General features: G+C 48.0%; 1 protein-coding gene across 3 annotated transcripts in view; it reads right to left on the bottom strand.

Moving 5' to 3' along the window:
* Positions 1-3902: 3902 nt before the first annotated feature.
* The window catches only part of LOC106606462 (platelet-derived growth factor subunit A-like), a 28506-nt gene continuing 8919 nt past the window's right edge, over positions 3903-23489 (bottom strand). Inside the window, exons 3-7 of one of the 3 annotated variants that reach the window (XR_006770163.2) lie at positions 21597-21722; positions 19279-19466; positions 7128-7254; positions 6291-6422; positions 3903-5099 (exon numbers count right to left, since the gene is read on the bottom strand). Coding sequence is in view for 2 of the 3 variants with exons in the window: in XM_045719883.2 (XP_045575839.2) it covers positions 5086-5099; positions 7128-7254; positions 19279-19466; positions 21597-21722 (455 nt within the window). In the remaining variant the exon portion in view is untranslated. Of the gene's footprint in view, positions 5100-6290; positions 6423-7127; positions 7255-8675; positions 9283-19278; positions 19467-21596; positions 21723-23489 lie in introns of those variants that run through there. The other 2 variants (XM_045719883.2, XM_045719884.2) reach the window with 2 other exon arrangements.

The raw sequence follows: 23489 nt of genomic DNA, 5'->3' as shown, positions 1-23489 counted from the left end.
AAACTTTACAGTTGGCACTATGCATAAGGGCAGGTAGTGTTCTCCTGGCATCTGTTAAACCCAGATTCGTCTGTTGGACTGCCAGATGGTGAAGCGTGAACACGTTTCCACTGCTCCAGTCCAATGGCGGCGAGCTTTAAACCACTCCAGCCGATGCTTGCACATTGCACATGGTGATCTTAGGCTTGTGAGCAGCTGCTCGGCCATGGAAACCCATTTCATGAAGCTCCCGACGAACAGTTCTTGTGCTGACGTTGCTTCCTGAGGCAGTTTGGAACTCGGTAATGAGTGTTGCAACCAGGACAAACGATTTTTATGCGCTATGTGCTTCAGCACTCGGCGGTCCCATTCTGTGAGCTTGTGTGGTCTACCACTTCGCGGCTAAGGCCGTTCTACTGCCAATGTTTGTCTATGGAGATTGCATGGATGTGTGCTCGATTTTATACACATGTCAGCCACGGGTGTGGCTGAAATAGCCGAATCCACTCATTTGAAGGGGTGTCCACATACTTTTGTATATATAGTGTACCTCTCCTCCCACCTCCCCTCCTCCCTTTTCCTTCTTTCCCTCCATCCCCCACTCCCTTTTTCAATGATCCCCTCTACACCCAGAGCATGTCAGATAAAAAACATTACAAACATAACATCTTCACGTTCTTCTCTTTCTTTGATATGTCCCTCCGTTCCGCTGGCAGCAAAGCTGGTGTCCCTCCTCTGATCTGCTCTTTCATGTTCTCTTCTTTCTCTCTCCTCTCAGGGGTAATAAACGGGGTGTGTGTATCTGGGGGAAGTGGTGGGTAAGCGGCACTTTCATGTCCTCTAAACCCAGGATTAGGGTGAGCATCTCAGGGAGAGAGTAATAAAGTCTCCCCCTGGCTCTGGAGGATCCTGGAAGCGAGGCCAGTCACAGCTCGCTCCACAGGCCCCAGGAAAGCTCACATTTCCTCCACATGCCTTTTGCCTGTCCACTCCACACGCCTTCTGCCTGTCCTCTCCACACACCTTCTGCCTGTCCACTCCACACGCCTTCTGCCTGTCCACTCCACACGCCTTCTGCCTGTCCACTCCACACGCCTTCTGCCTGTCCTCTCCACACACCTTCTGCCTGTCCACTCCACACGCCTTCTGCCTGTCCACTCCACACGCCTTCTGCCTGTCCACTCCACACGCCTTCTGCCTGTCCACTCCACACGCCTTCTGCCTGTCCACTCCACACGCCTTCTGCCTGTCCACTCCACACACCTTCTGCCTGTCCACTCCACACGCCTTCTGCCTGTCCACTCCACACGCCTTCTGCCTGTCCACTCCACACGCCTTCTGCCTGTCCACTCCACACGCCTACTGCCTGTCCTCTCCACACGCCTTCTGCCTGTCCACTCCACACGCCTTCTGCCTGTCCACTCCACACGCCTTCTGCCTGTCCACTCCACACGCCTACTGCCTGTCCACTCCACACGCCTTCTGCCTGTCCACTCCACACACCTTCTGCCTGTCCACTCCACACCCTCCGGCTACTAGATAACATGAAGATGCAGATGGACTACAGGACATGAGGATGCAGATGGACTCCAGGACATGAGGATGCAGATGGACTACAGGACATGAGGATGCAGATGGACTACAGGACATGAGGATGCAGATGGACTACAGGACATGGGGATGCAGATGGACTACAGGACATGAGGATGCAGATGGACTACAGGACATGAGGATGCAGATGGACTACAGAACATGAGGATGCAGATGGACTACAGGACATGAGGATGCAGATGGACTACAGGGCATGAGGATGCAGATGGACTACAGGACATGAGGATGCAGATGGACTACAGGACATAAAGATGCAGATGGACTACAGGACATAAAGATGCAGATGGACTACAGGACATGAGGATGCAGATGGACTACAGAACATGAGGATGCAGATGGACTACAGGACCTGAGGATGCAGATGGGTACTGCTAGCCTCATCAACAGCTCTTTCTCCGTTGTCTAACCTTCCATCCTCTCTTCCTGTCTTTCATTGCACTGATCTGTCCTCGTCTCCTCTTCATCTGCACTGACTTGAAAGGTGAAGACAATATGGTGGAAACTCATCATCATCATCATGGGGCTCCCGAGTGGCGCACCGGTCTGCATCTCACTGCTTGAGGCATCACTACAGACACCCTGGTTCGATTCCATGCTGTATCACAACCGGCCGTGATTGGGAGTCCCATAGGGTGGCGCACAATTGCCCAAGTGTCATCCGGTTTGGCCGGTGTAGGCCGTCATGGTAAATAAGAATTTGTTCTCAACTGAGTTGCCTAGTTAAATAAAGGTTAAATAAATAAAATAAAATACAAAAATATATATATATATAATTACCCACTGGGCACACTGGTTGAATCAACGTTTTTTCCATGTCATTTCAATGAAGTTACATTGAACCAATGTGAAATAGATGTTAAATTGAAGTCTGTGCCCAGTGAGTAGGCTTTTTCACCTGGTCAGTTCTTTCAGCAAGGGAAGGACTGATTTATAGGACCAAAAACAGGACCCAACATTCTGTGTACAGTTTGATAAGCAGAATGTATTTATTATTGAAAACATAAATATATAAATTATAATCATTGCTGTTTTTATCCAATAGAGGCCCAGATAAAAAATCCTATTAGCCTGTGTTGTTGCAGTTTCTTTAGTTACTGTAAGCAATGGTCCCTGGTCTATTGACAATGAATGAATAAATGAATGCATTGCAAAATGGTGGTGAAACTTCTTCTGATTTCCTTTATACATATAGCACCAATGGAATCACCTTGGAAGTCTGTATAGTGCAGTTGAAAATGTTGCTACCACAACACAAAGCAGCTGCAGATACAGTCATCTATTTTCTCTCAACATGTCTCTCACCCAGGACTTCATAAAGTGCTGATCTAGGATCAGTTTAGCTGTTTAGATCATAATGAATAAGATGAAGAGCACTCCTACTCTGAGACATTTAGTGCTGATCTAGGATCAGTTTAGCTGTTTAGATCACAATGAATAAGATGAACAGCAATACTACTCTGAGACATTTCGGAAAAGTGCCCAGGTCTTTCTATTGATTCAGTGTGTGCCAAACGACAACCTATTCCCTATGTAGCGCACTAATTTTGGCCAGTGCCTCTGGTCTAAAGTAGTGCACTGCAATCTACGGGAAATAGGGTGTTGTTAGAGATTTGGTGTCAGTCTCTCCATAAACAGTGGTATCTTCTTTTTCGATCTTTCACTCATCAACAGTGGAACAGTCTTCATCGTTGTTAACGTGTCAGTGGAAGACTGCTGCTTGATTAACTAGGAAACCATCCATGTTGGTTTGTTCACAAACTCTCTCTCATTCAAGATGGACTTTGTACTCGTTAAGAACAGCTTGTGTGCTGGTGGGGCGGACTGGGTACCATCTTATCAAAGGAGTGTGATGTGGGTTAAAAGTGGTTTCACACACACATTTATGTGCACACACACACACACACACACATGCTGAACGTGTGTGTTCTGTTGTGTATAATGACGCTCTGGTTACTGGGTGTGACTTTTGGCTAGATAACTGGGTTAAAGAGACACAGTCCAACGATGCCCCAGATTGAGTCTTCCTCAGCCAGCTCTGCACTAACCTGATCTCAGATCAGTTTGTGCTGTCTTGTCAATGACTATATGTGTTTGGAGGACAACACAAACTGATCTGGGACCAGGTTAGCTCTATCCAGCTCTCTAGATAATACAGTACAGCACTGCTGATGTAAGGCTGCCCTACACCACCAAACAGGGGTGCATTGCTGGGGACTTATACATTTCCTCACCCCCATTCCTGCATCGTTTCCATGGATTAAATAAAAGCATTCAACCACAACAAACAAAGAAATAACAAACATACTTCCTGCTTGAATATAAGTAAGCATAATATATTTTCTTAACAAAAATAAAGCATCTTCCTGTACTTGTACAGACTCTGTCCTCCCCATCTCCTCCTCGCCACGCTTCCTTACATTTCCAGCCCATACAACTAGACTTGAGACTGTTCAGATAATATACTGGCACATAATAAGACAACATTGAACATGCGTAACAACTACATGAACATGTGGACATGAAGATTCACTACCAGAGGATCACACAGAACATGACTCTTACATGTCACAGAAAACATAACAATGTCTTGGAGGGAGAGAGAGAGAAATGAAAACGTTTACACGTATAAATAGTTTATTAGTAGCAATGAATGAATCTTCCTTTCTGAATCGTTCTGTAGTGTATATGGCGACTGGCACGATCCCAATAGGAGCAGATAGGGAAACCCAAGAGAGAGAGAAGCAGAGAAGCCGCTTGGAACAACAGGTCCTGATGATTGCAAACACTTTTCCCAACACTTTATCCAAAAGAAACAAAATGGGCAACCATTTTATGAGTTCCAGAATGTTCACAAGTTCCACTACAGTGTACAGAGAGTTCCGGAACAACATGTAACACGACCAGTACCTTCTACACCTCTCTACAACTTCTCTCAACATCTCTTTCCCTCTCTCCCTCTCTTTTTCTCTCTGTCAGTCATTGACTGTCCAGGCAAGTGTCACTTAGGCCAACGGCTAGGAACATGCAAGCCTCCACACGTCCCGAAGAGTCCACTGATTGTCCCTCTCTGTGTCCTTTTAGGATCCATTCAACAGATCCCCCATCAAGGCTTATTCCAATGATCCATCCTGGATCTCTCTCTGTGATCGTCAAACTGTCCTGTTTACCCAAACAAACGACAACCCATCTTGTCCTCCTCCTCCTCTCTTTTCTGCCCAGCTCTTTATCGGCTTCACCATCCTCATCCGCATCACTGTTCGATTGGTTGGTTCTGCTGCACTTGACAGAGACCTTCTGCATTACTTTTTACGGTAATAGAAAAAAGCACCTTTGGCATTTTATTAACTTTTTGTCTTTTTTTCTCTTTACGGTAATCTTTGTTTTTAAAAGGCGGTAGGTGGGGTGGGGTCAGGGAAGGGGGTAGGTCAGCAGTCCAAATATGGCAGCATCCTCTCTTTGGCCCCTTCCACACTGAAGTCCAATGCTGCTGGGGTCTCACCTTATGTCCACTGTGGAGAAGAGAGAGAGAGAGCTGACGTTAACATTTAGCATTTCATTAGCATTAGCCTGATGATTACTATTACCATTAGCTTTAGCATTACCATTACCCTCATAATTACTATCACCATTAGCTTTAGCATTAGCATTTCATTAATCCCCATATTATTTGAACGTGTTAGAGGTAAAAGGTGATATTCGTTCCCCATTTTGTTCAATTTGAACGTGTGTCATAAAGAGAAAGGGACAGACGGACGGACGGACGGACGGACGGAACATTGGACAGACAGACAGACGGAACATTGGACAGACAGACGGGCAGACGGACAGACAGACAGACAGACAGACAGACAGACAGACAGACAGACAGACAGACAGACAGACAGACAGACAGACAGACAGACAGACAGACAGAGACGAGACAGTCAGAGCATTGGACAGACAGACAGAGATGAGACAGTCAGACAGACAGACAGACAGACAGACAGACAGACAGACAGACAGACAGACAGACAGACAGACAGACAGAGATGAGACGAGACAGTCAGAACATTGGACAGACAGACAGACAGACAGACAGACAGACAGACAGACAGACAGACAGACAGACAGACAGACAGACAGACAGACAGACAGACAGACAGACAGACAGACAGACAGACAGACAGACAGACAGAGATGAGACAGTCAGAACATTGGACAGACAGACAGACAGACAGACAGAGATGAGACGAGACAGTCAGAACATTGGACAGACAGACAGAGATGAGACAGGACAAATGGACAGAGAGGATGAGAGAGAAAGATAAAGGACATGAAATACAGGGGAGAGCATGGGAAGTAGAGACCATGTAGAATGGTATTTGAAATCAGATACACACAGAGACACAGAGACAGCTGGAGTGAAGGACAAATACTGGTCGGTGAACAAGGTGAGGTTGAAATACTCATTCATAAACTCATACAGGCATAAAAACACAACACAAAGAGGATATGCAGTGTGCAGGCAGGCATAAAAATCACACTAAATCATGCAGCGGCATTCACAGAGCGTGGCCCATTTCAGCCCTCCCTCTCCTCGCACTGATTGGGTGTGGTGTTGATTGTGATCTGATTGGCAAACCTTTCTCTGTCCTGATTGGGCTTGTGACCAGCAGGTGATAATTGATTGGATTGCCATGCTGGTGCTAAAGTCCTCCTACCTGTTGGAGCCGGGGGGTCCGGCGGCCGGACTTTGGAATAATGTGTTCAAGTTTATTATGTCGCCAATAAATCCTTGTTGAGCTTTAGCTTTTTAGCTTTCCTTTTTCTACCTTTAGCCCTAGTATGGTGGCCTGAAAACACAAGTTGGGGAGGGAGGATAGGAGGACAAGGACAAGGGTTAGCAAGAGGGGGAAGCAGCAAGGTTTACGACACAAAGAGCAGAAAGCAGAGGAGATAAAAAGCCTCCATGACAGAGAGAGAATTCAAGAGGATTTGAAATGACACTATAAATAAGTTGAGATGCCTTATCAGTCCACATCGTTCCTCTTGTCTCTTCACAACAGAGGCTTTGGATCAAGGGGAAAGGATTGTTACCTGCCGTCCAAGCCAAGCCAAGCAGCCTTTGGACACCCTCCCTTTACACGCATGCACGCACACACACACACAGACAAACAAACACTCTCACACACACTGACACTGTCTTTCTATCAGACACACACAAGGGGCCTTGCAGGTTTGGCAATAGAAGTCTAGCTTGCAGGCGTGTCTGTTTTCCCAACAGTGATATACAAGAGGTCATGCAGTGCAAGCTAGAGAGCCAGCAGGCAGGCAGGCAGGTAGACAGACAGACAGACAGACAGACAGACAGACAGACAGACAGACAGACAGACAGACAGACAGACAGACAGACAGACAGACAGACAGACAGACTAGCAGTATAAAGAGACCAGGCGTAGGAAGGAATGACTGAATGGGGCGGGACTCAGATACTCAGACAGCCAACCAAACGCTCCAATAAAGTTGTGATAAATTCAGTCGGCCTTAACATTATTTACCTGTGTCTGCGTCTGAGTGCTCGGTCACGTGATGTTGTGACGTGCACACACACTCCAGGTGGTCTTCTAACCTGATCAAGACCTCTTTCAGCTTGGGTTTCCTCCGCACATACTCCACCTTGGCCACCTGAACGAAGGGAGGGAGAGAGGTTAAGAGCACTACCACAATAACACCATTTAGGCTCGTTTAGGCTTTTTACATTTTTACATTTTTTTTACATTTTAGTCATTTAGCAGACGCTCTTATCCAGAGCGACTTACAGTAGTGAATGCATACATTTCAATTAATTTCATACATTTTATTATTTTTTTAACGTACTGGCCCCCCGTGGGAATCGAACCCACAACCCTGGCGTTGCAAACACCATGCTCTACCAACTGAGCATGTGTACCCTTCATTCACCTTTCACTCTTTCTCCATTGGCTAACATCAAGAGAGATGGATGAATGAAAAGAAAGAAAGAAAGAGAAAGCCCTGCTCCCTCCTCCATTTCTCCTTCTCTAACGCCAAGAGGCGCAGCCACCGTCATCTCCCTCTGTTTGATGTATGACAGGAGCATTCCATTGTGCTGATGTGCAGCGTTCTATGGCCTGGTGATCAGGTGTGTCAATATTGAGCAGAGGCTCAAACGATAGGGAGGGAGGAGGGAGTGACATGCACCATGAGGCCCAGTGAAGGTTCACCCTGGCTGGGGAGAGATGTTATTTTGAATCTTTTTTCAATTATTATTTAATACAACAACAAAAAAACATCCCAGCAACTCCCGTACGGACTCGGGAGAGGCGAAGGTCAAGAGCCGTGTGTCCCCCGAAACATGACCCAACCAAGCCTCACTGCTCCTTGACACAACGCCCGCTTAACCCGGAAGCCAGCCGCACCAATGTGACGGAGGAAACGCCGTACACCTGGCAACCGTGTTAGAGTGCACTGCGCCCGGCCCGCCACAGGAGTCGCAAACCCTCCCCTAACCCGGACGACGCTGGGCCAATTGTGCGCCGCCCCATGGGTCTCCCGACCGGCTGGCTTCCGGGTTCATCTCAACTAATTTACTGTAGCCAAGCCTAACCCTTGCACTTAACCCAACCCAACACTTTCCCACACAGCCAGATCTTACACAGACCTCCACCTAAACTTCCATTCAATAACTCCACCAACCCCAACACTGACCCCCCACCACCCAGCCACTTCAAGGGGCCTGTGAAGTGGGTGTAGTTGGGCTGTTGGGTGGATGTGTAAAATGGCGTTAGGTGATGCCTCTCTCTGATCTCTGATCTGAAGGCCAGGGCAGGTACACAGACACACCCTGGGCCTGGGCTACATGGAAACAATATATCAGCCTTCTGTGCTCTTCCTGGTCATGGCACGGGACAGGATATTGACCGACAATCTCCTCACGCTTTCTGGTGTTATGAACAATGCTGTTATGCAGTCAGGACAGCTCACACACACACACACACACACACACACACACACACACACACACACCACACACACACACACACACACACACACACACACACACACCACGCACCACACACACACACACACACACACACACACACACACACACACACACACGCGCGCACGCACGCACCACACATACGCGCACGCACGCACACACACATACACACACGCGTGCGCACACACGCACACACGCACACACACACACACACACATACAGATGGGAGAGAAGGAGAGTTCTTTCTCAATCCCATTCTGGCCTCCAGCCAAGTCAAGCTCTACCCAGTGAATTAGTCACACAGCCCAAATAATACACCATTCCATTCTGATACTACATAACCTTGTAATGTTTGGGCCCTGCAATGACGTAACGTCTCGGAAACATAAGCCCAGGGTGAGACAGAGACGTAGGCTGAACTGGACACAGAGTGGCAAGAAAGAGGGTAGGGAGAACACAGCATCCACTATTCAGCATCCTTCCTTTGAAATAGTGTCTTTTAGAAAGGCAGGAAAAGGGGGAAAATGAGGGATAGGAAGAGAGAAAACAGGGATAGAGGGAGTGAAAAGGAGGTTAAGTAGCAGAGGTATTCCGTGGGTAAACAGTGGACAATGGTGTCTGGACGGCGATCATCATGGTGTGTGTTTGCTCTTATCTCCCGTCTGAAGCAGAGGGTGAGAGGGCCTGAGCAGAAACTGAGTAGGGGTGGAGACAGAGAGGGAGAGGGAGGGGGAGAGAGGGGAGATGGGTAAAAGAGAGAAGCGGTGGGAAGAGAGGAGGGAATGGGTGAGAGAAAGAGGAGGGAGAGAGAGAAAGAGAGAGAAAGAGGGGGAGAGTTACACAACTGATTGCATTCAACCTGTGTGTCTTCACATAAGTTTGCAGAGGTGGGAGGTTTTAGATTTGTGTACATTCCGGGGACCATGTCATTTTGGGGTGGGTTGTGTGTGTTTAAGGGGGAGTCTTTAAAGGAGGGGGACAGCACACTGAACATGATCATGGGTAGCATTAAGTCTCATTCATACGTAACCTATTAAACTCAGTCTAGTTCTGTTTAATCCTCAAGGACACTGGTGACTAATATAGGCCTGATTAATCGACAGTGTTTCCTGAGCAAAACAAACCAAACGGAATCCCACTCCTTGTCACTAGCCAGTGTGTGTGACAGGGGAATCAGAGCTGTACGCACACAGGGGCTGCAGCTGTCTCTGTGCCCGGCTCCGCTGCCGTTGGTTACCAGAATGTCTAGGGGGTCAGGGGTCGGCCAATCAGAAACAGGGAGAGTCAGCGGTGCCTGACAGTTACTACTGTGGCGGAGCCTAATGACAAATGATACACGCACACACAGTTGCACAAACAAACACACATGGACAAGGGGATAAAGCGGTGTGTATGTGTGACAGAGAGGCCAGCAGTAGGCCTGTTACTCAACACAGCAGGGTTAAGGACACACAGAGCAGAACAGCACCTACACCCTTCCCTCTGAGTGTGTGGCTGCTTTTCAACATGTCTCCACCAATGAAGTTATGTACTCTCCCTCTGCTCTTCCCACTTTGTCAACAGCAAGTGTTCTCTTGCTTAGTCACTGTCTTCCTCTACACTTCTCATCTCCTCCTTGTCATTCTCTCCCTCCCTTCACTTGTCTCCTTGTACACAGCCAGGGCACATTCCCAGAGTCAGAGTATGACAATTGACTGATACTGGAATTAGGAAGTGGAGAGGAGTGGTGTTCAGTTCAGTACTGGGTAACACGCAAACAGCCCTGCTCCCTCCTCCACATCCCCCTCTATGTCCCCCTGTCACCATGTCAGCCTGTCTGTGTCCCTGTCACCATGTCAGCCTGTCTGTGTCCTGTCATGACACTCTCTGACTCCCCAGAAATATTGACATTCATAGTTAATTCAATCTTCCTTTCATTGAACCCACTCAAGTCCCGTCTCAGAGCCCACCATCACAGCAGCTAGACACACCATAGAAGACCCCGTGGTGCAACCGAAGGGGCCCCACACACTCTATATATAAATCATCAACCTCTAAACTCTGTCAGAAAGCCGGGCCTGGGAAAGAATCCCGGTCAGGTTATGGAATGATATCCGATCCGGCCAGAGAGACAGAGCAACGGAGGGTTTAAAGGGTTTATGCAGTGAGCTCTGGGATAGAAGGGAAAAGGTAGGTCTCTTCCTGGTCTCTCTCCCAGTCTCTCCCAGTCTCTCCTGGTCTCTTCAACTCTCTTCCAGCCTTTTCCAGTCTTTCCTGATGTCCCTCTCCTAGTCTCTCTCCCAGTCTCTCCTAGTCTCTCTCCCAGTCTCTCTCCCAGTCTCTCTCCAGTCTCTCTCCCAGTCTCTATCCCAGTCTCTATCCCAGTTTCTCTCCAGTCTCTCTCCAGTCTCTCTCTCCAGTCTCTCTCTCCAGTCTCTCTCTCCAGTCTCTCTCTCCAGTCTCTCTCTCCAGTCTCTATCCCAGCCTCTCCCAGCTCTGAAGCCGATTGTCCTGGCTGGGTTAATTGGGATTTCCCCCGATGGGAGTGCCGGAGCGTGGAAAGGAAAGTTTCGGCTCAGTGGTCCAAGGAAAACAAGGCTTGGATGTGGATGTGCACCACGGGTAGTTAGGAATGGGAACAACATCGCAATAAAGGAAAATAAATAAGATGGGGGAGGAGGGGGGAGAGTAAGAAGGGAGGGGTGAAGGAGGAGGGGAGAGTGGGGGATATGCAATTCATCTGTCGCAGGATAAATTAAGTGGCCGAGTCCCAACACCAGACACCAGACACACAGACACCAGACATACAGAGGAAAACCTGCAACCCCCTTCTAACCCTGCTCATTGTGAGCTACAAGGGGGGTATAAGGGACATAGAAGGCAGGAGGGAGATAGAGGGGGCTGTCTCTCTATCTATCTGTCTGACAGTCTGGTTTTAATGGAAAAAGGAATAGATTCCCTCCTCCTCCATAAAGGGTGATCCTCATGAGGAACTCAATGACCAGGGCTTTGAAAGTGATGAACAGACAGACAGACAGCAAATCCCCCAACGCTTTCAACTCTGAGAAGAGGGGGATTGTGGGTAGATGGGGGTTATAAGGGGTGCTGAGGGGGGATTGATGGGTGGATGGGGGGTTATAAGAGGTGCTGAGGGGGGATTAGGGGCGGATGGGGGGTTATAAGGGGTGCTGAGGGGGGATTAGGGGCGGATGGGGGGTTATAAGGGGTGCTGAGGGGGGATTAGGGGCGGATGGGGGGTTATAAGAGGTGCTGAGGGGGGATTAGGGGCGGATGGGGGTTATAAGGGGTGCTGAGGGGGGATTAGGGGCGGATGGGGGGTTATAAGAGGTGCTGAGGGGGGATTAGGGGCGGATGGGGGGTTATAAGGGGTGCTGAGGGGGGATTAGGGGCGGATGGGGGGTTATAAGTGGTGCTGAGGGGGGATTAGGGGCGGATGGGGGGTTATAAGGGGTGCTGAGGGGGGATTAGGGGCGGATGGGGGGTTATAAGGGGTGCTGAGGGGGGATTAGGGGCGGATGGGGGGTTATAAGGGGTGCTGAGGGGGGATTAGGGGCGGATGGGGGGTTATAAGGGGTGCTGAGGGGGGATTAGGGGCGGATGGGGGGTTATAAGGGGTGCTGAGGGGGGATTAGGGGCGGATGGGGGGTTATAAGGGGTGCTGAGGGGGGATTAGGGGCGGATGGGGGGTTATAAGGGGTGCTGAGGGGGGATTAGGGGAGGATGGGAGGTTATAAGGGGTGATTAGGGGTGTGGGGTGAAGAAAGGAAACAAGAAGAGCATTTATCATATTGGCAGGAATGCCAATGGAAACCAATGGGAGGGCTGAGAAAAGCACTTTATTTCTTCACACCAGTCTCTCTCTCTCTCTCTCCATCTCTCTCTCTCTCTCTCTCTCTCTCACACAGCACCCAGTGTGTCACCAAATGTGTATGTGGGGATCGTCTCGACCACAGACTGTCTGCCTCTCCTTCCTCCTGACACCAGGTATGACCATCATCAAATATCCAACATCAAAGCATCCAATAAGAGATGTAATTTGTCCTTCATTCCTTTCCTGCTCCTTCCCATGTCCTCACACCAGAACACACACACCGTACCACCTCGCACAAGATGCTTTTCATTACTTTTGCTGTGACTCAATCTAAACTAAGAGTACTCCTACTGATAGTAGTGGAAATTGGAAACCACTCTTTGCCAGAAACCAGAAATGAAGAGTAAAACACTCCCAGAAAGGGAGGTGAAAATTATAAAAAAGTATAGACTAGAAAATGTAAAGAAGGTGGTAGAGGGAGAGGGGGGAGGGGTAGAGGGAAGGATATAGAGGTAGAGAAAGAGAGAGATTGTTTATTTCACTTTTGTTTCTTGTCTATTTCACTTGCTTTGGCAATGTAAACATATGTTTCCCATGCCAATAAAGCCCTTTGAATTGAGAGTGAGAGAGAGAGCAACAGAGCGACAGAGAGAGAGAGAGCGACAGAGCGAGAGATAGAGTGAGAGAGAGCGAGAGAAAGAGAGAGCGAGAGAGAGAGAAAGAGACAGAAAGGCAGACAAAGAGAGGAAGGGAGGGAAGGAGATGGAGACAGACAGAGAAAGAACAAAATAGAGAGAGGTAACGAGATGGAGGTGAAGAGGGAATGCTCTCCTTTGTCATCAATGGTAATTAGAGCTAGGTAAGAGTGGTGTTTATATGAAGTGTTGGGCCTGACAGTGGTCTGACAGGTAATCACTACTCTGTAGAGGCCCTGTGGGCACAAGTATGGGATGACAGAGAAAACACCCCATATTACCTTGTCTTTATCTTTTCATGTTTTCTACCATTCTGATGAATGTCCCGTGGACTGAAATGTTGATGGTGTTTTTAAGCAAACTGGAATAAAAATGCTACAGATTTTAGTTTAGTCTATCCAATAGAGAGAGTAGGTACAGATGTTGGATCTTAATTTGACCAGTTTCTCAAAGCAGGAAAATTATCCTGCAGCAACAGGAAATGTGAATTATTGTGTGGATTCTAATAAATGGACATTTTTGTAGAGGCTGATAGATTTTCAGTTAAGGCAAATCAAGTCTGACATTTTAAAGTAGAAATTATAAACTTTAGAAGGCTTTTTAAACCTCTAATACACTATACGTTTGCATTTCCTGCTGTGCAGGATAAATCCTGCAACAACAGGGTGATCAAATGAAGATCCAACATGTAGTGGTGAGGAGTGTAGTGGTGTAGTGTAGTGTTGTGTTCCCCAGCAGGGCTGGGCTCTGGGACACTGATAAGCACAGCAAACAGAATGGGCCTTGACACCCTTTAAAGCAGGAAGAGTAACAGAACACATGCAACATGTAGGTAACTAACATCAAACAGACCAGAACTGGGTTCAAATACTATTGGAAATCATTTTATATTCTTTAGCTGTACTTTATTGAATTTGTAATGGAACCAATAGAACTGTCCCAAAAGTGCAAACCTGGCACTCAAGGCAGGCTAAAGCAAACACTCAATGTATTTGAAAGATTTGAAATATATAATATTTGAACTCAGGTTTGATAGAGAGAAACAGCTTTAAACGCTGAGGGCGAGAGCAAGAGAGAGGATGAAGTCAAAGCAGAAGTTCAAAAGGGAGGACAGGAGACGAGGAGTGGACGTAAAAGGGAGGGATGGAAATGAAGAAAGAAAAAAAAGAAAGAATTTTTTTTTTGAATTACATTTCTTATTTCAGCAGATGCATTCCAGACGGTCCAGTTCTGGCCCAAGTTCTAGAATCTGTCGAGCTTCATGGTCTCTGGCACACAGTGGGTGACCCCCAGATACACACACACACACACACACACACACACACACACACACACACACACACACACACACACACACTCCAACCCTCACCATTTAGCAGAAAATCTGGGATCAAATCAAAGTGAAAATACTTCACAGCTGCACCAACTTCAAACAGGGACCCCCTTCACTTCCCCTCTCCCCCCTCCATCCCCCTCATCCCTCTCTCACATAATCCACGGGACGCCTCACACACACATTAATCACACTGACTGTATGGCCGTCAACTCGTCCCTTTATTTATGAAACACCCCGTAACCAGGTCCCACACGAGGACAGGCCCCGGCTAGTAGCTACTGCCTCCGTCCTGACTGACTGCCATTCAGATGAATGAGGGAAAGGAAGTGTGTGTGTGTGTGTGTGTGTGTGTGTGTGTGTGTGTGTGTGTGTGTGTGTGTGTAGAGGTCAGAAGGTCAGAGGAGGCTCCTTAAAGTCAGGGTCAGTAGAGATGTGTGGATCCTGCAGCTATATCCTCCTGACCCTCTGTGGCCTCCAGCTTTGATCCAACAGGCATCAACACTTCATTACTCTGTGGCCTCTCTTCCCCTCAGCTCCCCTCAGTAGCACTCTCATCTCTCTACTGCTGCTGCCTCAACACTAATGGTCTTGTCCCAGGCAGCGCGTTAGGGGAGAACACATGGCACAGAGGAGCAACACACACAGGCACACAGGCGCAAGCATGTGCACAAATGCATGTGCACGCACGCACGCATGCACACACACACACACACACACACACACACACACACACACACACACACACACACACACACACACACACACACACACACACCACACACACACACACACAGTAACTGGGAATACTTGTTACACACACTCTGTGGCCTCAGAGACTGAGCCAGCCGAGCAGATGGGGTAACCCTCTCCTACTCCTAGTCTTTCTGATTGCTGGTCCATTACTCCCCAATGTCCTGCTAGACTAGTGTTCTCTGTGGTCTCTTTTGTTGGAAGGGTTATCTGTCTGAAGAGGACCCTCCCCAGAACAATCCCCCCCCTTTGAACTGTCAGAGAGAAGCCGACATCCTCCCCAGTCTTAGTGTCGTTGCCTTACTGACGTTGCTCCAATGTCTGGGATATCCAAGACTAGTTAGTGGTCAAACTACAACTAAAAGAGGGAAGTGACAGCTATTTTCTCTGTCAGTCTGACTGACTGTTTCCTTTAGCCTATGGGAGAACACACAAACACACACACACACACACACACACACACACCACACACACACACACACACACACACACACACACACACACACACACACACACACACACACACACACACACACACACACACACACACACACCCCCCCCCCCCCCCCCCCCCCCCGCACACAGTCCTCACTAGACCCTCTTGTCCTCAGAGCAGGGCCTGCTTCCCAGAACCCCCTGTTGTTTTACAGATGACTGTATCTAACCAGCAGGCCCGGGCCAGCAGCCCTGACAAACCCATCAGAACCCTGTAATGCAATGCAGCGCACCACAGCTCATCACCACAGCTGGGCCTTGAATACACACACTCACTCAGGAGATGGGAAAAATGGGAAAGATGGAGCAGAGAAAAGAGACGGGTTGAGGTGGGGAATAAAAAGATAGAGAGAAAGTGAAATAGACTAGAGAAAGAGAGAAAAAGGGATATAGAGAGATATGGATATAAAGAGAGAGAGAGAGAGAGAGTGAGCAAGACAGAGAGAGGGTAGAGAGAGAGGGGGGTAGAGAGAGCTAGAGAGGGGGAGAGAGAGAGGGAGGAAAAGGGTGAAGGAGAGAGGGAGAGGGGGAGAGAGAGAGGGAGCGGGGAGGGAAGGAGAGGGAAAGGGGGAGGGGAGCGGGAGAGGGAGAGAGAGAGGGAGGGACGGAGAGAGGACTGAGGGAGAAGGATAAATAAGGGGAGAGTTATGGTAATGCTATGATGATGGAGCTGACTACTTAAACAGTCTCTGTCTTTTTATTTATCTCATTCTATCTTTCTCTATTATTCCTAATCACCTCTTCTCTCTCTCTCTTTCTCATTCAGTATCCCCTCCTCTCTGTTTCTCTTCTTCTCTCATTCCCTACTCCCCCTCTTACTCTCTCTAATTCCTTTAATCCTTTGTTGACATGTCTGACCATTGAATTGCATCTACAGCAGTTCTACCATCACTGCCAGAGTCAGATCCTAATATAGCACACAGTACCACAGAGGGCTATTAGGCCTACTCCCCCTCTCATTGTCACACACACACTGCCTGGCTTATCAGTAATGGACCAAAGCACTGGAAAGAAAGAGAGAGAGAGAGAGAGACTCTAGATCTGCCACTATCCCCCAGGCCAAGCCTATTTAAAGTTAGACTTTTCATGACTTCGCCAGTGAATAAACCAGGCTTGTACAGCAGCAGGGGCCTACACAGACGTGCTCTTTACTGAGAGCGACAGAAGGAGAAAGAAAAAAGGGAAAAATAAATAAAGTGCATTTAGCTCCAATACTGAAATACATCACGGCACAAGGTGGAAAGAAACACACAATGCGTTCTTTTCCCATCCCTCCATCCCTCCATCCCTCCATCTCTCCATCTCTCCATCCCTCCATTCCTCACGTCTAGCACAAGGAAAACATCTTGGGCCGGCGAGACCCAGAGTTAGAGAGAGAGGACCCCATTCAGCTCTATTCCTAAAGACGGGAAAGAAAAAACTTGGCAGGAGGAGACAATGTTCTTCACACCAAATATCCTGAATGTCTGCTGACTGGAGTCACCCCCGTCGGTTGACCTTTACCGGGATAGAAACTCTCTCTCTCAGCTCCCTCCCTGGTCCGACACGGAAAAACTTCCCCACAAAACCGGCTGGCTCCGGGGTTCCCCCCTCCCTCCCTGTCCCTGTGTTGTGTGAAGAAAGCTCATTTATCCAAGGGGGTTTTGGAGGGTGTCAGGAGGGGGACACGGAGGGTGACCACAAGAGAGGGCATTCTGAGAAACTGTCCCAGACCCAACCCTCTGTCCATCTTCCGCTCTTTCTCCACACCAGTCCTCATAACCACTCTCACTGAAAGCATAGCTTAACACTGTAGTGTTTTTCCACTGGGCTTCTTTTAAGGAGTGGACAGACAGACAGACAGACAGACAGACAGACAGACAGACAGACAGACAGACAGACAGACAGACAGACAGACAGACAGACAGACAGACAGACAGACAGACAGACAGACAGACCAGGTGAGGGCGAGACTACAGTGGAGGCCACTCAGACATCATGACTAAGCACTGCCATGCCCACTGAGCCACAGTGGACCACTTGTTCCTCCCAGTCGCTCAGTCCTCTATTGAGAACGCTAGACCACTTCTGCAACTGCACCCCAGAGAGCCAATGTCCTGACACAAAATGGCCGCCTATCCCTTTGAAAGCTGACTGGCCAGTACTGCTGTACCAGGAAACTGGTGATGGTATTTTTGTTATTACTCTGGCTAGTGGATATCGCGGCGCTATCTCCAAAGCTGAAGCCCTGGCATGGTGCAGCAGTGGAGGTTTGCATGACAGCTGATAACCATGTCTCACCGGCCTGTGACCAGGCAAGATCAGCACGATGGATAGAGTACAGCGATACTGTCTCATACACACACACATACTGACATGACACACACACAAGATCTGCAAACGCACACATTCCAGAGATATTTAAGAACAGAATGTTCTATGCTTTCCCTATTCGTTCCCAGCCATCCTACACCGCAAGGTGCTCTGCTTGCTTCCATGATACATAAACACACAGGGACAGAAGCAGTAACAAGCTGAAGTGTAAATAGACCAGGAACACATCCCAACTGCAGTCAGCGGTGTCTCCTCTGAGGAGAAACAGAGGCAGGGGGTTTTTCAGACTACCGGGGTGTTAGTTACCGTAAAATACTGCTAGAACACTCCCCCCACCCAACACTGCTTCTCCCTCCCTCCCTCTCTCTTTCTCTCTGCCTGCTTACAGGAACACAGACAGAGAGTTGTGACAGGGGCTTGCTGGAATGGGACACGCTGGACACTGCTGTATTTCTGTCTCTCTCTGTCTGTTTCTATCTCTGTCGCCATATTTTTCTCTCTGGCCTCTCTCTCTCTCCCATCGCTCTCGCTTTCCCTCCCTCTCTCTCTGCCCTCTCTCTCTCATCTCTCTCTCTTTCTCCCATCTCTCTCTCTTTCCCTCCCTCTCTCTCTTCTTCCCTCCCTCTCTCTCTCTATCCCATCTCTCTCTCTCTCTCTATTTTCTTCCCTCTCTCTCCCATCTCTCTCTTTCCCTCCCTCTCTCTCTTTCCCTCTCTCTCTCTTTCCCTCCCTCTCTCTCCCCTCTCTCCCATCTCTCTCTCCCCCCTCTCTTTCTCTCTCCCCCTCTCTTTCTCTCTCTCCCCCCTCTCTTTCTCTCTCTCCCTCTTCTGTCTCATTCACCTCTCCCTCTTTCTCTCTCTGCTGGTGCTCCTTGATCTACCCTCCAGCTGCTGCCCTCGCTGTATCCCTCTACCCTTCCTCCCTCCCAAGTCCCGTCTCTCCCTGCCTGGCACAGACACCCTGGACCCTCACCAACCAAGGGATGGAGGGAGAGGTGGAGTCGAGGGGGCTAAAAGGGAGTGTGGGAGTATACAATACATTTTGTGAGAAGGCCAAATGCCTGGTAAAGGGGGATGGAGACATAGATGGAGGGAGGGAGGGAACATGTCCTAAGCCCTTCTTTTGTACTTAATCAACCTGCATGATTTACTGTACACTTATCCAAGTAAATGGGAGGAAAGTGTGTGTATGTGATTTTGTGTGTGTGTGTGTGCATGTGCGCGCGCATGCGTGCATGCTTGTGGTGATTGTGTGTGTGTGTGTGTGCGTGAAGACTGTGTTCCTCTCTCACCTTAACGGTGCGGTGGTGCCTGCGTGAGGGGTGGCAGCGCATGTTGCTGGTATTGCAGCATCCCGTGCACCTCTTGACCTCCACGCACGGCGGCCATATCAGGAAGTTGGCAGCCGTGGGGTCCACCTGGCTGCGCGGGATCTCATAGATCACTGTCCGCGTCTTACACACCGCAGGCACCGCCTCCTCTGGAGAGAGAGAGGGGGGGAGAGAGAGGTGGGGGGAGAGAGAGAGAGAGAGAGAGAAAGAGAAAGAGAGAGAGAAAGAGAGAGAGGGGGAGAGAGAGAGGGAGAGGGGGGAGAGAAAGAGGGAGAGAGGGGGGAGAGAGAGGTGGGGGGAGAGAGAGAGAGAGAGAGAGAGAGAGAGAGAGAGGGGGGAGAAAGAGAGAGAGGGGGGAGAAAGAGAGAGAGAAAGAGAGAGAGAGGGGTGAGAGGTGGGGGGAGAGATAGAAAGAGAGAGAGAGGGGGGGAGAAAGAGAGAGAGAAAGAGAGAGAGAGGGGTGAGAGGTGGGGGGGAGAGATAGAAAGAGAGAGAGATACTTAGATATACACTCAGATGCTTTTTAATTAAACTATGTAGTACAGTTAAGCAATAAGGCACGAGGGGTTGTGGTATATGGCCAATATACCACGGCTAAGGACTGTTCTTTGGATACAGCCCTTAGCCGAGGTATATTGGCCATATACCACAAACCCCCGAGGTACCTTATTGCTATTATAAACTGGTTACAAACGTATTTAGAATAGTAAAAATAAATGTTTTGTCATAGCGTTGGTATACGGTCTCATGTTTTGTGTGGACCCCAGGAAGAGTAGCTGCTGCTTTTGTAGCAGCTAATGGGGATCCTAATAAAATACCAAAAATACCAGATATACCACGGCGTTCGGACAATCAGCATTCAGCGCTCGTTCTACCCAGTTTATAATGGTTGTTAGACGCTGTATCATTGAACTGTATCATTGAACTGGCTAGAAGCAGTACATTGGTTTTCTGACCATTGGACGATATACTACTCTCAGAACATATGCTATTCTTATCTTTTACCCACTGAGATCTCTGAGCACCCTTAAGTATGTCATCTACATCACTGATCACTGATTCAGGATCAGCTCCTAATCACATTCAAACCCTAACCAGCACTAAAGGCTGATCCAGGACGATTCACAAAGGAAAAGATGACGTTTTATCTATGACCTGAGGAGTTTGGGTAGTAACTGAGTGAGTGGAGACTCTAGAGAAAGACTGCTCCTTTGTTCTGCTCTAATGCAGCTAGATTAGGCCAAATAGCCTTATGTCTGCATGTAGGGCTTGTGATAAAGGACATGAATAATACGTGTGTCTGTTTCTAAGGGTGCTGGCACCAGTGGAGGCTGCTGAGGGGAGGACAGCTCATAATAATGGCTGGAACGGAGCAAATGGGATGGCATCAAACACATGGAAACCATGTTTGATAACATTCCACTTACTCCACTCCAACCATAACCACGAGCCCGTCCTCCCCAATTAAGGTGCCACCAACCTCCTGTGACTGGCACGCATATTCAAACAGCAGGCAAGGCATGACCAGCCCTTCATTTGAGACGTGATGCCCTGAGAAGCCTGCGGTATTCTCCAGAAAGAGTAGAGAACCAAGTACAACATGCCACCATTATACAACGCGGCTGGTGCTCGTGCACACAGTACAGTGAGTGAGTGCTTGTTTGGATGCCAACAACATCTGCAGTACTACTCATCCTCTTGGTATGGTACATGACCTAACCAGGAAGAACCCATAGTTACAGGCTGTAACTAAGGCCTGGAGACCTCTTGTGTGATGTGTACCTGAAGAGTTTGGCTTAGTGGGCTAATGCCATCGTATGGAAGACCCGGGTTGGAACCCCGTCCATCACACATCCCTACAAGCTCCTCTCTAGGCCTCTATCAGAGGATATCTCTACCCGCATGGCACTCTCCCAGGTAATATAAGTCAAGGCCCGGCGAGTTGAGACATGAACACTGAATGCCTGGAATTTCCTCGCTTAAGGATCCATTTTTCTCCTCCCGACATGTGTGTCTTAGATCTACACGCCACAGCCAATCATAGGCTCCCCTAGACCGGTAACCCCTCCCTTTCCTCACCAGCGATAATCTCCCATGAATCCTAGGCTAAATGTTTGGTAGATAGACGTCATGTCTTCATTATAAGTCCCTCAGTAAACACAACCTAACATCATGTCCATTCATTGTCATGCCTTGGTTCAAACGTAGCCTGTATGTGTGAATCCTGTATTGTGTTGTAATGTGATGATGTGTGGCGTTGTGTTGTGTTGCAGACCTACCAACGCTCCTCTTGCGTCGGCTGTGTATCTGTGAGCTCTTCAGGTCTGAGTAGCCGTGCTGTTGGGAGTAGTTCTTATGATGCTTCTGCATCAGCTTGGTCTCCTCCATGACCTCATTTCCCGCACCTCGTCAAAACAGAAGGCAGCCGTGTTAATGCAATGTCTCGACACACACAAACACACACACACACACACACACACACACACACACACACATACACACACACACAGAGAAAGGTAGCTTACTCAACCAAGCAAGTTCACCCCAGTTTCACCACCCAAGCCTACATTAATGACACTTTACAAGCCCACAGGAGCTTCATTGGAGGTGAATTACATTGTGGTACAAGTGGCTAGTGTGGTCCTCTCCTAAAGACTGCGTCATTTCCTCCATTGATGTTTTATGGAGCCTGCTTCTCCACAACAAACATTCCTAGTCACCGGCTTAATGAGTTAAATGAACCGCCTTTATTGGCTTGGCAGACGGTTGATGATGTCATACCTCGACAGTAATCACCATCATTGTTCGGCTGCAAAACAGTCGACCACAAGCCTCCTCCAGTAGGGGTTACAGCAAACATGATATAGATAGTATGTTTCAAACCATGCCATAGACCTTAATGTACACACTAAAGCTAAATGCTTCTAAATAATGCCAAATAGGGTTCTTTGGCTTAAAAACCTGTATGGTTCTTCAAACGGTACTACAAACATTTAAGATTGATGCAGGTTCTTTATAGAACCATAGCGGATCCCTTGTTGGTGCTATATAGAACCCTTTCCTAAGGTTCTATACAGAACCATTAATAAAAGGTTCTATATAGCACCAAAAAAGGGTTCCGCTATGGTTACAACCCTTTTTGGAGCTATACAGAGCCCTTTTTAAGGTTCTTTATAGAACCTTTATGGAGAATGGTTCTATAAAGAACCTTCATCAATCTTAAATGTTCTTTGTAGTACCGTTTGAAGAACCATAAATGTTGTTACTTTGGTTAGCCATATTATATTGTTTGAATTCCATACGTGTTATTATTGTGGTAATTGACAAGTTGAATCAGGTGTGCTAGCCCTGGAACTGCTGGGACTCGCTGAGGGGAAAATTGAGAACTGAGGTAGACAACAGTTTTCAATTGACATAAGGCCATATGTGAGTCTTTCACAAGGCACCGTCACTGGCCATAGTCATATTTACAAAGCAACTTTATAACACTCATATTTACAACGCAACGGAATGACACTCTCACTCACGGTTGTACAAAATGAGCTGTGAGCAAACCACGGCCAGAAATATTCTAATGAGCCACCACCCCTACATTTTAATTATCACTAACAGAGAAACCCTTTTCTGAACTGCAAAGAACCATTGAAGGGCTCAATGGGTTCATTGAGTCCTTATGGTTCCACATAGAACCATCACCCTTCCCAAAGAACCCATGAGGAACCCTCTTTTTTTAGTGTGTAATTACATGCTCAGTCTTATTCACCCATTACTAAACACAGTGGGAGGAGGGGGAGACTTTCACAGAAGGAATGCAGCGGCTACAGTTGAGTCACACAGGTGGCCATCTTGTAATGTAAACCAAGGTGGTCGTTTCACAGGTGGTCATCAACCCCCATCAGCCAAGTAGTCTAGTAGTCTAATTAGTGGTTTTACATCACTATTTATAGGAAATGTTTGCTTAAATGTTGACTTTTGGCAGAAAGTGTACAATTACGTTGAGTGCAATTATGTTTAGTCATGGTGCCACAGTACAGTGCAGCACTGTTAGCTAACTGAATGCTAACAGTTTACTGTGGCTAGCTCACCTTATTACAGTCATGGTGCCACAGTACAGTGCAGGGCTGTTAGCTAGCTGAACACTAACAGTTTACTGTAGCTAGCTCACCTTATTA

The sequence above is a fragment of the Salmo salar genome, chromosome 06 (assembly GCF_965601325.2).
Source record: "Salmo salar chromosome 06, fSalSal1, whole genome shotgun sequence".
NCBI classification, from domain to species: domain Eukaryota; kingdom Metazoa; phylum Chordata; class Actinopteri; order Salmoniformes; family Salmonidae; genus Salmo; species Salmo salar.
This window is presented reverse-complemented; position numbering and strand designations above follow the sequence as displayed.